At 42.1% G+C, this 12,296-nt stretch overlaps 1 protein-coding gene across 3 annotated transcripts in view; it reads right to left on the reverse strand.

Annotated features, from left to right (window-relative positions):
- Positions 1 to 12,296, reverse strand: part of tecta (tectorin alpha) — a 47,649-nt gene extending 35,353 nt beyond the window's left edge. Inside the window, exons 1-10 of one of the 3 annotated variants that reach the window (XM_073860888.1) lie at positions 9,613 to 12,289; positions 7,417 to 7,489; positions 5,633 to 5,772; positions 5,188 to 5,475; positions 4,953 to 5,090; positions 4,688 to 4,853; positions 3,873 to 4,105; positions 1,605 to 1,784; positions 880 to 1,450; positions 84 to 697 (exon numbers count right to left, since the gene is read on the reverse strand). In XM_073860888.1, the coding sequence (XP_073716989.1) occupies positions 84 to 697; positions 880 to 1,450; positions 1,605 to 1,784; positions 3,873 to 4,105; positions 4,688 to 4,853; positions 4,953 to 5,090; positions 5,188 to 5,475; positions 5,633 to 5,772; positions 7,417 to 7,480 (2,394 nt within the window). In that variant the 5' untranslated portion in view covers positions 7,481 to 7,489; positions 9,613 to 12,289. Of the gene's footprint in view, positions 1 to 83; positions 698 to 879; positions 1,451 to 1,604; positions 1,785 to 3,872; positions 4,106 to 4,687; positions 4,854 to 4,952; positions 5,091 to 5,187; positions 5,476 to 5,632; positions 5,773 to 7,416 lie in introns of all 3 variants that reach the window. The other 2 variants (XR_012365462.1, XM_055200573.2) reach the window with 2 other exon arrangements.

Genomic DNA, 12,296 nt, shown 5'->3' on the forward strand with positions numbered 1-12,296 from the left:
TTTAAGGTTTTATAATGACTTCATAGTTACAAGTATGTGTTTGGTGGCTTTCTGACAGTGAGTGTAATATAGTCACCACAAACCTTGATCACGTCAAAATCTGAACCTCCAATCTGTGCTTCCAAATGTGCCACCCTGACTACCACTGGCCGTATCCACGTAGGGCCTTTATTCACCAGCTTCCTCCCGATCTTCACCTCCACCGATGTGATGTTTGCAGGCAAGCGGCCCAACGTCTTCACCAGATAGAATGAGCTCTCGTCTGGGAATGGGATTGCGGAGCCATCAAACGTTGCCAGTATTTGATTCTGAGACAGCGAGCATACTGCTTCCCGACGAGGGTAACACCCCAACAACCCGACTTCTGCAGTACACACTTCGCCTTCACCACAAGAATCGTTGAAGCATGTTACTTCACCTGCTGGTCCACACACGCAACGCTGGGAGCATTCTCCACCCACCTCGCCACCCTCTCCTGCCCAGAAAGTCTCATTTAACGTATAGTACAGGCCATCGCGTTCACATCCGCATTCGGAGCGCCGGACGCAACGGCTGCCGCTTAGCACGTATCCCTGGTCACACTGGCAGCCCTCGGTGCATGGATGGGTGCAGTACAGATGAGCCGTAAGGTCGGAGCAGGAGGCGGGACAAGAACTGGTGCAGACCTGGTAGTGGCTGTTCTCAGGGCATGTCAAAGCTAAACACCAATGGCAAATTGAAAAAAAAAAGTATGTCAGGAAAAATATTGTGCAAGGCCATATAAATTTTATATATAACCTAACATTATATCAAATTATACTAACTGTATATATCTCTGTATATTGTTATGCTGAGGCACTCTTAAATTCCCTATAGCTTTAAATTCACATTTACACTCACCACAGAAAGAGCGTGATCTCCACGGTCGTATCGTGACTCCCAGGGCCTGGCATGCAAGTGCATATGCCTGTATAGCCTGGCACAGTGTAGTGATGTTATCACGGTTACTGCACATATCATAAACACAACTGTACACAAATGCCGTGGGATCTACCACTGTCCTGCAGTCTCTGAACGGTCCATCAGTCTTATTGATCAAACCACAGTAATCTGGGCGAAAGTAAAACGCTTCGGCTGCCGGCTCACACACGCTACAGTTCAAAGCACACCCATCTGTACAACGAAAATCTGTGTCCTCCGCTCGCCAGCTACCACCCAGTTCCACTACGCTCTCTGCCAGAGTGCCATCTGGCAACACGGGGTCATCGGCCGGATCATCATTGTAGTTACCACATAAGCCACAAGTGTTGTTGAAATAGGAGCTGGGGAGGGAGATGGAGGCATAATGCAATCCGTCATAGGTCACCAATAGTCCAAAATCGGTTTCCAATGCGACAGCAACGCCAGACTGGTACACTTTGACTGCACCTAATTGAAGCTGAACTGGAAGAGTCTTTATTAAGCCATCAACCTGCAATACAAGGTAAAAAGAAAGCTTCTATCACCCATGTCCTGCGATAACAATTGAATCTCTTAAGCTGCTATTCATGCTGAGAGTGTAGTATGTAAAAACAGTGGGAGGAACAGCTTCAAATTCAAAAGATGGAAACTTGAGGAAAGCTGACCTGCACCGTTCCCAAAGTTCCTTTGGGTAGTGTGACACGGTGGTTATACACCTCCACGATCACATCCCTCAGCCAGGACACTGAGGTCACACCCCGTTTCTCATTTTTGGCCTCCACACTGAAGAAAGGCAAACCAGGCATTTCAAAACATGGACGAGCCAACAGATACGAGCAGGTACCCTGGATGAGAGATTAAGGATATCGTAGAGTTTATAACCCACAATTCATTCCAAACAAACCAGTCTGACTAGAGAGCCAAAGAGACATACCTAGCTACCACTAACTTCGACCCAGAACTTTCAGGACAGAAACTTAATACTTAACATCTACACCAAGGGGTTGTTTACAAGACACCATTTTCAACTTACAACGGTTAATGTGTTTTGGGGGATTCATTTAAATGCCTTTCAGGGGATCTGAAATGAAAACTTTTGAAAACAAGTTTCAAAGTACAAGTTTTAAAATCTATACTATTATTGTCACAAATTGGTGAGAACAGTGACATCATCTGTGTTCAGACATTTTGTGACATCGCCAACTCCTGGCCTAACATACACAATACAGCAATTTTAGTCGTTTGCGCTGATCTGCGTAAAAAGGGATTTTTTGACAACGGTATGGAAATGCCCAATTTCGAATAAAAATCTCTTAATTCGCAAATAAATGTTAAATTCTTATGCAAAAAGAATAAATGCGAATAATATTAGATGCATCTGCCGAATAAATTCTTACATAGCAAACATTAAACCCACGTAACTGATCATCACGTGACTGAACGTCTATCCCATATATGGGGCGTGTCATTGTTGCAATGCCCTTGCTGCTAGTATCTGCATTAAAAAGTCTGCATTTCTTTTTCTTTGCACAGCATTCAGTTTGGAAATTCCAAGCTGCACTGCTAGTAAATGTATTACTTGTCCAATCATAAATAAATGGACTCCTGTCTATATTTTCTAAGCGTACCTTGGTTTAGTTACTGTTGATTACCAGGTTACCAATACCACCGTCATTCACTCAAACAATTTGATAGGAACGCATCTAATTTGCATTTGTTTGTTTTTAAAGGGGTGGTTCAATGGTGTTTCATGCATTCCGACTTTTTAACACAGTTTAAGAGTTGTTTCCTCATGCTAAACGTAGGCAAAGTGTCAAAAAAGCAGTTGTACGTGTAACAGAGTATTTCTGTGCGAATGCACTTCGCCAGGGTTCGTACAAGTTTCGGAAAGTTTTTTCCGATTACGGGGCCAGCTGACATTTCAGCGGTTTCTATACATATCACCTACTTTTATGGGCACTTACCCCGGAAAACCCCGCCCATCCGTCAATCAGCGGGAGACGCTAGAACTTACAAAAATCACTTCACGCGATAGCTTGGTTAATATCAAGACTCAACAATGGAATTAAAGAAGAAGTGTGTTTTTGGATGTAAGGAGAAGAAAGCAAGCATTATGGAAACAATGGATAGTTTGTTTATCCGGGGTAACAGCAGAGTTTGGCATCTGTGTTTGTTTAACGCTGGATTTCTCAACCGGGTTATGAGTTGCATGCAGTAAGTAAGACTTTTGTGTTATTTTGGAAATATGCGCGTAAGTGCATATTATATAAATGACACGAACATGCATTGAATCATAAGTTAAACAGTGTTGTATAAAGTGTTGCATGACTCGTACTCGCTCCTCCCGCGGTAGTAACTCCTTCTTCATTTTTTCGTACGTTATCGGAAAGAATCAGTAAAGCTTATCTGTCTTTTATAAAACTGATAAAACTGAAGACTCTTCAGAGATATAAAGGATGTAATACTACTCTATAGGTACTCCAGATTAACATCAGAAATGCAGAAACAGCTTGTGTTATGGGAGCTTTAAAGATTTGCTTCACATTTAGTTGGAAACCCAGCTAAGCAATAGTCGTCATTTCACTGTCTAGGTTAACTTTAGACCCGATATATCAGTTTGTTCTGGCGAAAATGATGAGAGGATTTTTATTTTTCTGTAAACTACCCCTTTCACCTTAAAATAAGAATTCTGTCATAATTTACTCAAGCAGAAAGCAGGAGCACCATTGACTTCCACGGTAGAAGATAAAATACTATAGAAGTCAATGATGCTTATAAATCGATTTGGTTACAAACATTGCCGAAAATATCTTCCTTTTGTGACATTTTTGGGAGAACTGTCCCTTTAAATCTATAAAAGGTAAATCTTTTAGGTTTTAATTTGCATCCTGGTTCAATAGTTATAATTTGAAGTTGAACAATAATTATTTTACCTGGAAGTGATAGAGAAGTCCATCGAATGTGTGGTAGTGGGGGTCTCCAAACACCACACAGGTGCTGGTACGGGTGGGCGTGCAGTAGTAAGCCCCTTCCACCTGTTCACAGGTCTCTAACTGACCACATGGAGTTTCCTGACAGGTCACCTGATTATCCAAATCAAGACACCTGCATCGCTGAGTGCAGTGGTCTGACAGCCAGAAAACCTCGCCACGGCGGTAAAACCGTCCTGAGAAAAGAAAATTACAGAGACATAAAATTTGAATAATAGTTTACCCAAAGCAGGCGTAGTGATATTACGCACTGCCCGAAAATAGTCCCCTGCCATTTAAAGTTACCAAGGGGACTATTTTCGGCTGCTGCATAATATCATTGCGCCTCCTGCAGCCATGTTATAGCAGCAAAGTCCTTGATTATTACGCCAGAATGAGAGTATAGTTCCTAGTCATATCTGCCTAGAAATTCAAAACTTTTAATTTTTCGTCAGTCTTAGTACATGATGTAAGTACAAAAGAGTCAAGTTTTAAATAAGAAAAATATCCAAACTCTATGGTAATTTTTTAGCGTGATGCTAATGGTCTAATCAGATTCAATGGATTGTGCTAAGCTATGCTAAAAGTGGTACCGCCAGACCCGGAGATCGGCTTAATGGATTCCAAAACGGTAAAAATCAAATGTTTAAATCTAGGGGAGCTGGAAAATGAGTGTTTATGGCGAATAAACAATGACACACAAACATTAACTAAATGCATCAATAGCCATAAAAACATGAACTATAAATTCTAATGAAAGCAATACGTGATTTTTGTACCAGTGTAACTGCAGCCATTTGCCGGGTCTATTTGGTCTGTGTCAACACGAAAAAACCATCGTCCAGGTACGTTGACATTAGTGGTCAGTTCAATGTTGACTATTTCATTCGAGCGTGATCCAGGAAGGTTAAAGAAATGGCTGACATCTCCACCGTTGAAACCTGCCTGGAGAGAGTAAACATGGATAAGAGACAAGTACCGTTTTCCAAAGAATAAGAGAAGTAGATCATAATATACTTTCACAGCTGTTAAGTTCAAGATTACCTGTGCTGTGGTTCCTCCCAAGCCTGTAAGAGGGTCTCCTCCACTCGCCGTGCCTGTGCTCCAGCTGATCTCGCCGTAGTTAAACATAACAAAGAAAGTGTGGCCATCGGAGATCAACACTGCCTGAAATGTATTTACCTGGAAAAAAGTACATATCCAATTTATCGTGTCATCCTCTGATCTCATTTAACAGTACATACTTAACGGTAGAACAGGCAAATTATGGATTTCTCACCGGTGTTGTCTGGCTGCCTCCATAAAATGTGACCTGAGCCCATGTGGCAATGAAGACCCAGGTGGCAGTAAAGGACACCATATTCTTGAAATACTTTCGGACATCCTGAGTGGCCCTCTCGAGTGTCTCTTGGTCGGTGGACTCACGGTAGTACACATCTCCACGGATGCCATTATGCACGTCGGCCCATAAGGGGGCAATGAAGGACCGGCTGTCACTGAGGGGGAAAGCCTCAGGTGTGAACTGACTCACCTGAACATTGAAAGAGATCACTCCGTTGTTGTTGACCTGTGGGGACAGGGAGGACGCTAAGCTAGTTGATAAATGAATGAATGTATGATTAAGTAATATAAGCTTTTCTCTTATAACCCATGTTTGTCATTAAAGCATCTTAGACTTGATGCCTCAGTAAGCTCTTTCCCGATTACTTATTTTTGACACTTACATAAAGGGTCCTATAGGGCACATTGAAGAATATGAAAGGAATTAGCAAATTGATCTCTGGAGAACTGCCATCGTCCATTTTTGGGGTCTCTAAATCCCTGTAAGATGGTCCAAAGGGGTAGAGGGTATCCTGAGACAATGCTAAGCAAGAGAGAAAAGACAGATTGTAAAAGCAAAGAAGCAGAAATCAGATGCACATGAACTTAAAGGGATATTTCAATTTTCTACAAAAGCATTTTAAAATTTCCCAGATCTGTACCTTTTTGCACTGTTGCTGAATCAATAAACTTGTTTTCAATGTATCATCCCTACACTTTAATAATGGCTGGGTTATTTTTGACCCATAATGGGTAAATAATGGACAGAACATGTGCTGGGTTAAAAATTACCCCGTGCCTGGATTAAAAATGACCCGATGTTGAGTTGTTGTTATGCAACCATGGGGTATAATAACCCAGCAGTTGGGTTAAAATAACCCAGCATTGGGTACATTTTTAACCCAGCACGTGTTCTGTCCAATATTTACCCATTATGGGTCAAAAATAACCCAGCCATTTTTAAAGTGTACTATAAAAACTGCTTAAGCTGGTTTGCTGATTTAAGGTGGTGTTGGCTGGTCTTCCCAGCATGGCAAAGCTGAACAAGCTGGTGGGCCAGCTGGTCTTCCAGCTTGACCAGCTAAGTCCAACTTAAAAGTGACCAAAACACATCTAGACCAGCTAAAACCAGGCTGGGAGACCCAGCTTAAACCAGCTACCACCACCTTAAATCAGCAAACCGGCTTAAAGAGGACATATCGTGAAAATCTGACTTTTTCATGTTTAAATGTTATGATTGGGTCCCCAGTGCTTCTATCAACCAAGAAAATGTGAAAAACATCAACCCAGTAACAGTTTTGGTAAACCATTCTCTCCAAGCACGTGAAAAATTAGGTCATTGAAATTTGGCTCCCCTTGTGATGTCAGAAGGGGATAATACTGCCCCTTAATCTGCACTATCCAACTGCGGCACTGCTATTAAGTGCAGAGATCAGCTCATTTGCATTTAACAGGACACACCCAAAATGGCACATTCTTGCTCACACCTAAAGTGGCAATTTTAATATGCTATAATAAATGATCTACCGTATTTTTAGGTCTATAAGCCACGTTTTTTTTTCATAACTTGGCTGGTGCTGCGTCTTATAGTCAGGTGCGCCTTGTAAGTCAGTATGAATTAGTTTTGACATTTATGAGGCAAGCGACAACATTACCGTCTACAGCCGGGAGAGTCCACCAAATGCTGCTCCTGTATTTATGTAATTCAATGGATTCAGTGATGTGGTATGATGAGTATGCGAACTTCACACTAGTTGGCTTGTTCGGTTAATTTAGCCTATTCAACCTTCCAGGTAAGTTCTGTATGCAGTTATCGTTTAAATAACTGATAATATTACTTTAACGTACAGCCATCTATTCAGCCTGCTGTTCTGTCTGCTATTGTTTAGTTGCCTTTCTTGCCTTTCCAGATTAAATATCTGTTCTTCGGCTTGGATTCTGTGAAATAATTTTTTTAATAAATGCAACGTATAGTCCACTGTGACTTATATATGTTATTTCGTCTTAATGGCGCATTTTTTAATTGATGCGGCTGGTACTCCGGTGCGGCTTATAGTCCGGAAAGTACGGTATATGATATTTTGAACTAAAACTTCAAATACGTACTCTGGGGACAAAGATTTATTTGGCCTTCTGAAAAGTAAGCATTTACATTTGCATCTTATGTGTCAGCGTAAAGACCACTTACCTCCTATGGGAGCCAGGGTGCTGAAGAGCTGGAGGAGAGAGACTAAAGTGCCCGTTCTAACCATCCTAAACACCTGAGAAACACATGCATGGCATTTATGTCTTTTGAAATTCTTAAAATGTGAAATGTAAAGTGTACCTGTATTTCAATTGGTAGAGCATTGCGTTAGCAACGCAAAGGTTGTGGATATGATTCAAATGTAAACACACATAGAAAGAGTTTAGATTGAATGCACTGTGAGTCACTTTGGAGGAAAGCATCTGTCTTTGAAACCTCATGAATGATGTCCCGCTTCCAGTCATGAGTCAATGACATATGATAAATTTAATGGAAAGCTATTCAAAAAAGTAACAACTAGGCCAAGACACATTTGTCTCCAATCTTTCCCAGTTTAAAGAGCAGTCTCCCAGGGCTCCCATGAGGGCATTCTGCCCCCTTCTCCCCCTGCATGGTGGGCCTGTCGTCCTAAGCTGAAAAGGTTCTATTATGTGATGGCGAACAATGTGCAGGGATCACATTCTCCAGCGCTACCGTGTGAGTGGGCTGTGGTGATGCAGTTCTGGGCCATCACCGTGCCAGTAGGTTTGCGTCTGGGAGAACTCACCTTGCTCCTCTCCATCGTCTGAAGGGTCCATTACCAGGTGTTTATGTGCTATGACTTGTTGGCATCAGAGGAAGGGCCTTGAACATCGAGGCTAATGGGTTTAATTTAGCAGGCTTGAGTGCACAGAGTCTTAACGGCAACCCTGAGGGGCTAAAGTTTTAGTTTCAGTCCCTTCAGATTTACATAACCTTACCATGTCAAAATAAATAGGCATCCTTGTAAATTCCAGAATCTGGTGATGCTAAGGATGAAGATGATGTAAAACTGATCTTAAGTATAAAGGCATACAATTGATTCAAAGAGGAGGGCCAGATGTTTTCCTAGAAAGGGTAATAACAAAACCAGGAGTGAAGCTGGTTTAAACTAATGCAAACTACATTCCAGTCTAATCTACATGCATCTTACAAGGGATTTGTCAGTTATCTTCAATACTAAATGCATAGTATTCAAATACAACATAGTCGTGAAATAATTATATAGGCCGCTTTAAGCCTATTTAACATCTTTGGGAATGTTGGACTAATGCATAACATGAGAAACACTGTAAAATATTTGCTGTAATTATGCAGCTGGTTGCCAGTAACTTACTGTAGAGGATAAAGACTGAAAATGTTTCATGTTCATTTAACTTTGAACAATTTGTGGCCAGTAAATAACATAAATGTAAAATCTACAGTAAGTTACTGTAGCTAGTTGCCAGTAATACCCAGTAATACTGTAATTTCTACAGAAAATTTTCATAGTGTACATAATTTATATAACTATAATTCAGTCAATTGAAGGTTACAGTCGCCACATTCATGGATCCACTAATCACAGAAACCCACAAACTTGCTCATTCAGCACACAAAGCAAGAACCTTAAACCATTAGGATAAAAAAAATGAACCTCAGGATTTGTGTTACTGTGAAAACTCTTTACCAAGAAGTAATAAATTAAATGTAAATGCCTGCCACACTATTTATCATATAGCAAAACAAGTATTTTGTTCTCATAAAGATAAATCCTAAAAGTATCTTACTAGAAATTGGTGCAATTGTTAGTATAAACATAATAAAGGAAAACCTAAAACTACTTTTGCATTCACATATAGCAACAGACACTACTGTAAATATGAATACAATCTATTTAATTGAGAATGTGATTCAGACTCTTAACTAAAATCCATTTCCTTAAGAAAAGCCTATGTTTGGATAGGATGCTGCACAGACAAACTTGCCATTTGGTGGGATTCCCAAGTGCACCATGAGATGCCGTGTGTGAAGCCAAAAGGCAAATCCACATCGCATAGATAGACTGGCAAAGTTCATTTGGCTAACCTTTCAGAAACTGATCTCAAACGAGCTGCCCGTCTGACAACTGGCATTATTACCAGCGATGTTATCAAATTGACTTTGTTACCATTTGGCTGTTAAAACCTATCATTTACATTTTCACGCACAAAGTGTTTTGCCTAAAGAGAGAGAAGGTGGGTGTTAAAGAGGCAAAGAGCAACTGAACATCACTTACAAAGAGAAAGCAAGACAGGAAAACAGCACAAGAACTTTTTACAAAAGAGCACCAGAGATCGCAACTCAGAAATCGGCACTTACCTGCCTTCAGAGGACGGAAGTTCAGCACGTCACCTGTACATCAGCTTGTAAGTCACATCCAAGTGGGTACCATCAACGCTGTCTCAAGAGCGGAGGGACTCTGCTCTTGGATGCAAAAACAAAAGGGGAGGGGGAGAATGCTCAGAGCTCTCCTAAATCCTTAACTCACACAGAACACTCTGCTGGTCCAATTCCACCAGACTACCACCAAAGACAAGAATGGCAAACACGGCCCAATCCGTGCCTCGGGGTGCACTTGATTTCAAAGAGCAAGTCTGGAGAAAGCGATCCCAGAATGAGAGAACTAAGGAAAAGTGAGTGAGTGAGTTCCCTGTACAGCTCTACTGGAGGGAGACGCATCAGAGACAGGTGCTACCTTTTGCATAAGGGATAGTGTTAAACTTAATCTGAGATCTGTTTTTTGGGCAAGGGGAGGACAGGAGAGGGAGAAGGAAGGAAAGAGGGGTGGGGATGAAGAGAGGGGCTGAAACTTTTGAAAGAGGGAAAGTAAGAGAAAAGAACAAGAGAAGAGTGGATGAGAGAAACTGAAGGGGAGGGGGTTGAGGTTTGGACCAGTGAAGGGTGGCGTTTGCTAAGCAAGTGAAGGGAAATATTGAAACTAGACCCGTAACCACAGAGAGGATTTCTGAAGAAAATGTCAGGCCTTTGGACCGAACTCCAATTCCCTAGACGGCAGCCCTCTCTATAGCTAGTGCACAGTCCACTGCATCTCTTCAGGGTTTCTTCGGCCCACCCTAGGGGCATTTATTTACAAAAAGAAACACGGCAGAAAAACATTGCTTTATTTGGTTGAAAAAAGAGAGAGGATCTTAGGTTACCACATTAACATAAATCAGTTTGGACACTGTGTGTATGTGTATCAGTGCTTCCCCTCCAGTCTTACTGAGCAACCTGCACTAATTAAAGACAACCTCATTTGACACGGCTCACTCAACCCTGGGTTAGACTCCAAATGGGACTCATTTCCATAGATGTGCTGCTGAGATAACAACGAAAAGGGGGAAAATCATTGGTGCATCCGTGATGACAGGGTCTGGGAAGGAGATGGGAGAGAGATCTGAGTCAGACTTAACATTGTTTCTGGGAGGACAGTGGACGAAACTAGATACCGGAGGTGGGCAGGATGTGTGAAAGCCGACTGGACGGACGCAGACCCCAGATTCCCTGTGACCAATGTAGAGATCCCAGTGGAGGGTTCCTTTACACCTTGTTGCTTTGTTGTGTAAATCCAGCCCATACTCTTAACCAAACTAGTGCACAACAAGGACACAGAGAATTTGACTAAGAACGTAATGTGGTCCCAGACTGACTGATGGACAGTTGGATCATCTTGTGCAGGAATGGCCAGAAAATACACGAGCAGAAATAAAGAGTGAGTACAGAAGGGACACAGCAAACCCTATCCCCTTCTTACTGTGTAATGAGCTTGCTAATAGTTCTTATCATTCTGTCTTTTTTTGTCCCTCATTCTATATAATCTAAACTGAAAAACAATAAATGTTGTGATTGTGGAGTAGGTCAGCCCACCTGAGATAATTCTGATTCCTTACAATCAGTTTCAGTCTCTCAATGAACAAGAGACCGCTATGAACTTCACGATAAGCGTTACCTCTACTGTCTGGGCGTAGGAGTCAAGTGTCTGATAAAATGTAATCACAAACTGTCAGCTCCATCAACCACCTGCCAAGTAAACCTGGCAGATTAAATCAGGCTGACCGAATTACCATAATGTCAACGGGTACAACGGGACCTTTGGAGCCATCAAACCATTTGCGTGGGAAAGAACTCATGCAAAGTTGAAAGCACTAATGCTGCAGTTGCTTGCTGGTAGGTCCACCAGGCCTGACCCTGAAAGCGGGAAAAGGTCCTGGACAAGAACCTTGCCGGGTCATCCAATATCTTCATTTTCATCCAAACCCCCTTCATGGATCCCATCCCCAAGCAGTTGCTTTTACCTCATTTTCTTACTGTTTCCCAACAATGTCAAGCCCCCTGAAGGTAACTGAAACCTTCCCAGAAAACATCTCCCCCTCCTGGCCACACAATGAGCCTCCTTCAGCCTTCGTTGGTTCATGGTGCACAGGGTAGATCAAGCTACCAGGTGCCCAGCCAGCTCTTTTGCTCTAGCTATGGAGTAAGGCGATAAAAAAAGTTAAAATCCCCAATCCAAAACACACCGAATCCCCAGGCAGCTCTCTGTGTGACCTTGTCTTTGTTGCTCACTGCTGCTTTTATGCCCTTGTAATCCCTTCTGTCACTCTTCCCTTGGACTTGCACAACTATTGGCATTGCCGATTCACCAGGCTACTGCTTAACACTGGAAAGCTATGCTGCCCAAATAGTAAGGCCAATAATGAGAGGGAAGTTTCAAGTCAGGTTGGACAGAGCTGTGTGATTGTGTGACAGTGACTCCAGATTTGGCACGTGTAGCTTTCACCTGTAGGCGTGACAGACCACTACTTCAAAGTCAACAGCACCAATTAGACATGAGTTTTTGGTCAGACATTCTGCTGCAGTGATCTAGGAGGCAGGCTTCATGTGATTGTCTGGCTGGATTGACACGAGTTAGATGCTAGAATTTGTTTAGGATCTTGGTGAGGCCTCATGCCCTGTTTACACCTGGTATTAGGATGCGTTTTGGTTAATCAGATCACAAGTGGACG

This window comes from Misgurnus anguillicaudatus, chromosome 22 (genome assembly GCF_027580225.2).
Source record: "Misgurnus anguillicaudatus chromosome 22, ASM2758022v2, whole genome shotgun sequence".
In the NCBI taxonomy this organism is placed as follows: Eukaryota; Metazoa; Chordata; class Actinopteri; order Cypriniformes; family Cobitidae; genus Misgurnus; species Misgurnus anguillicaudatus.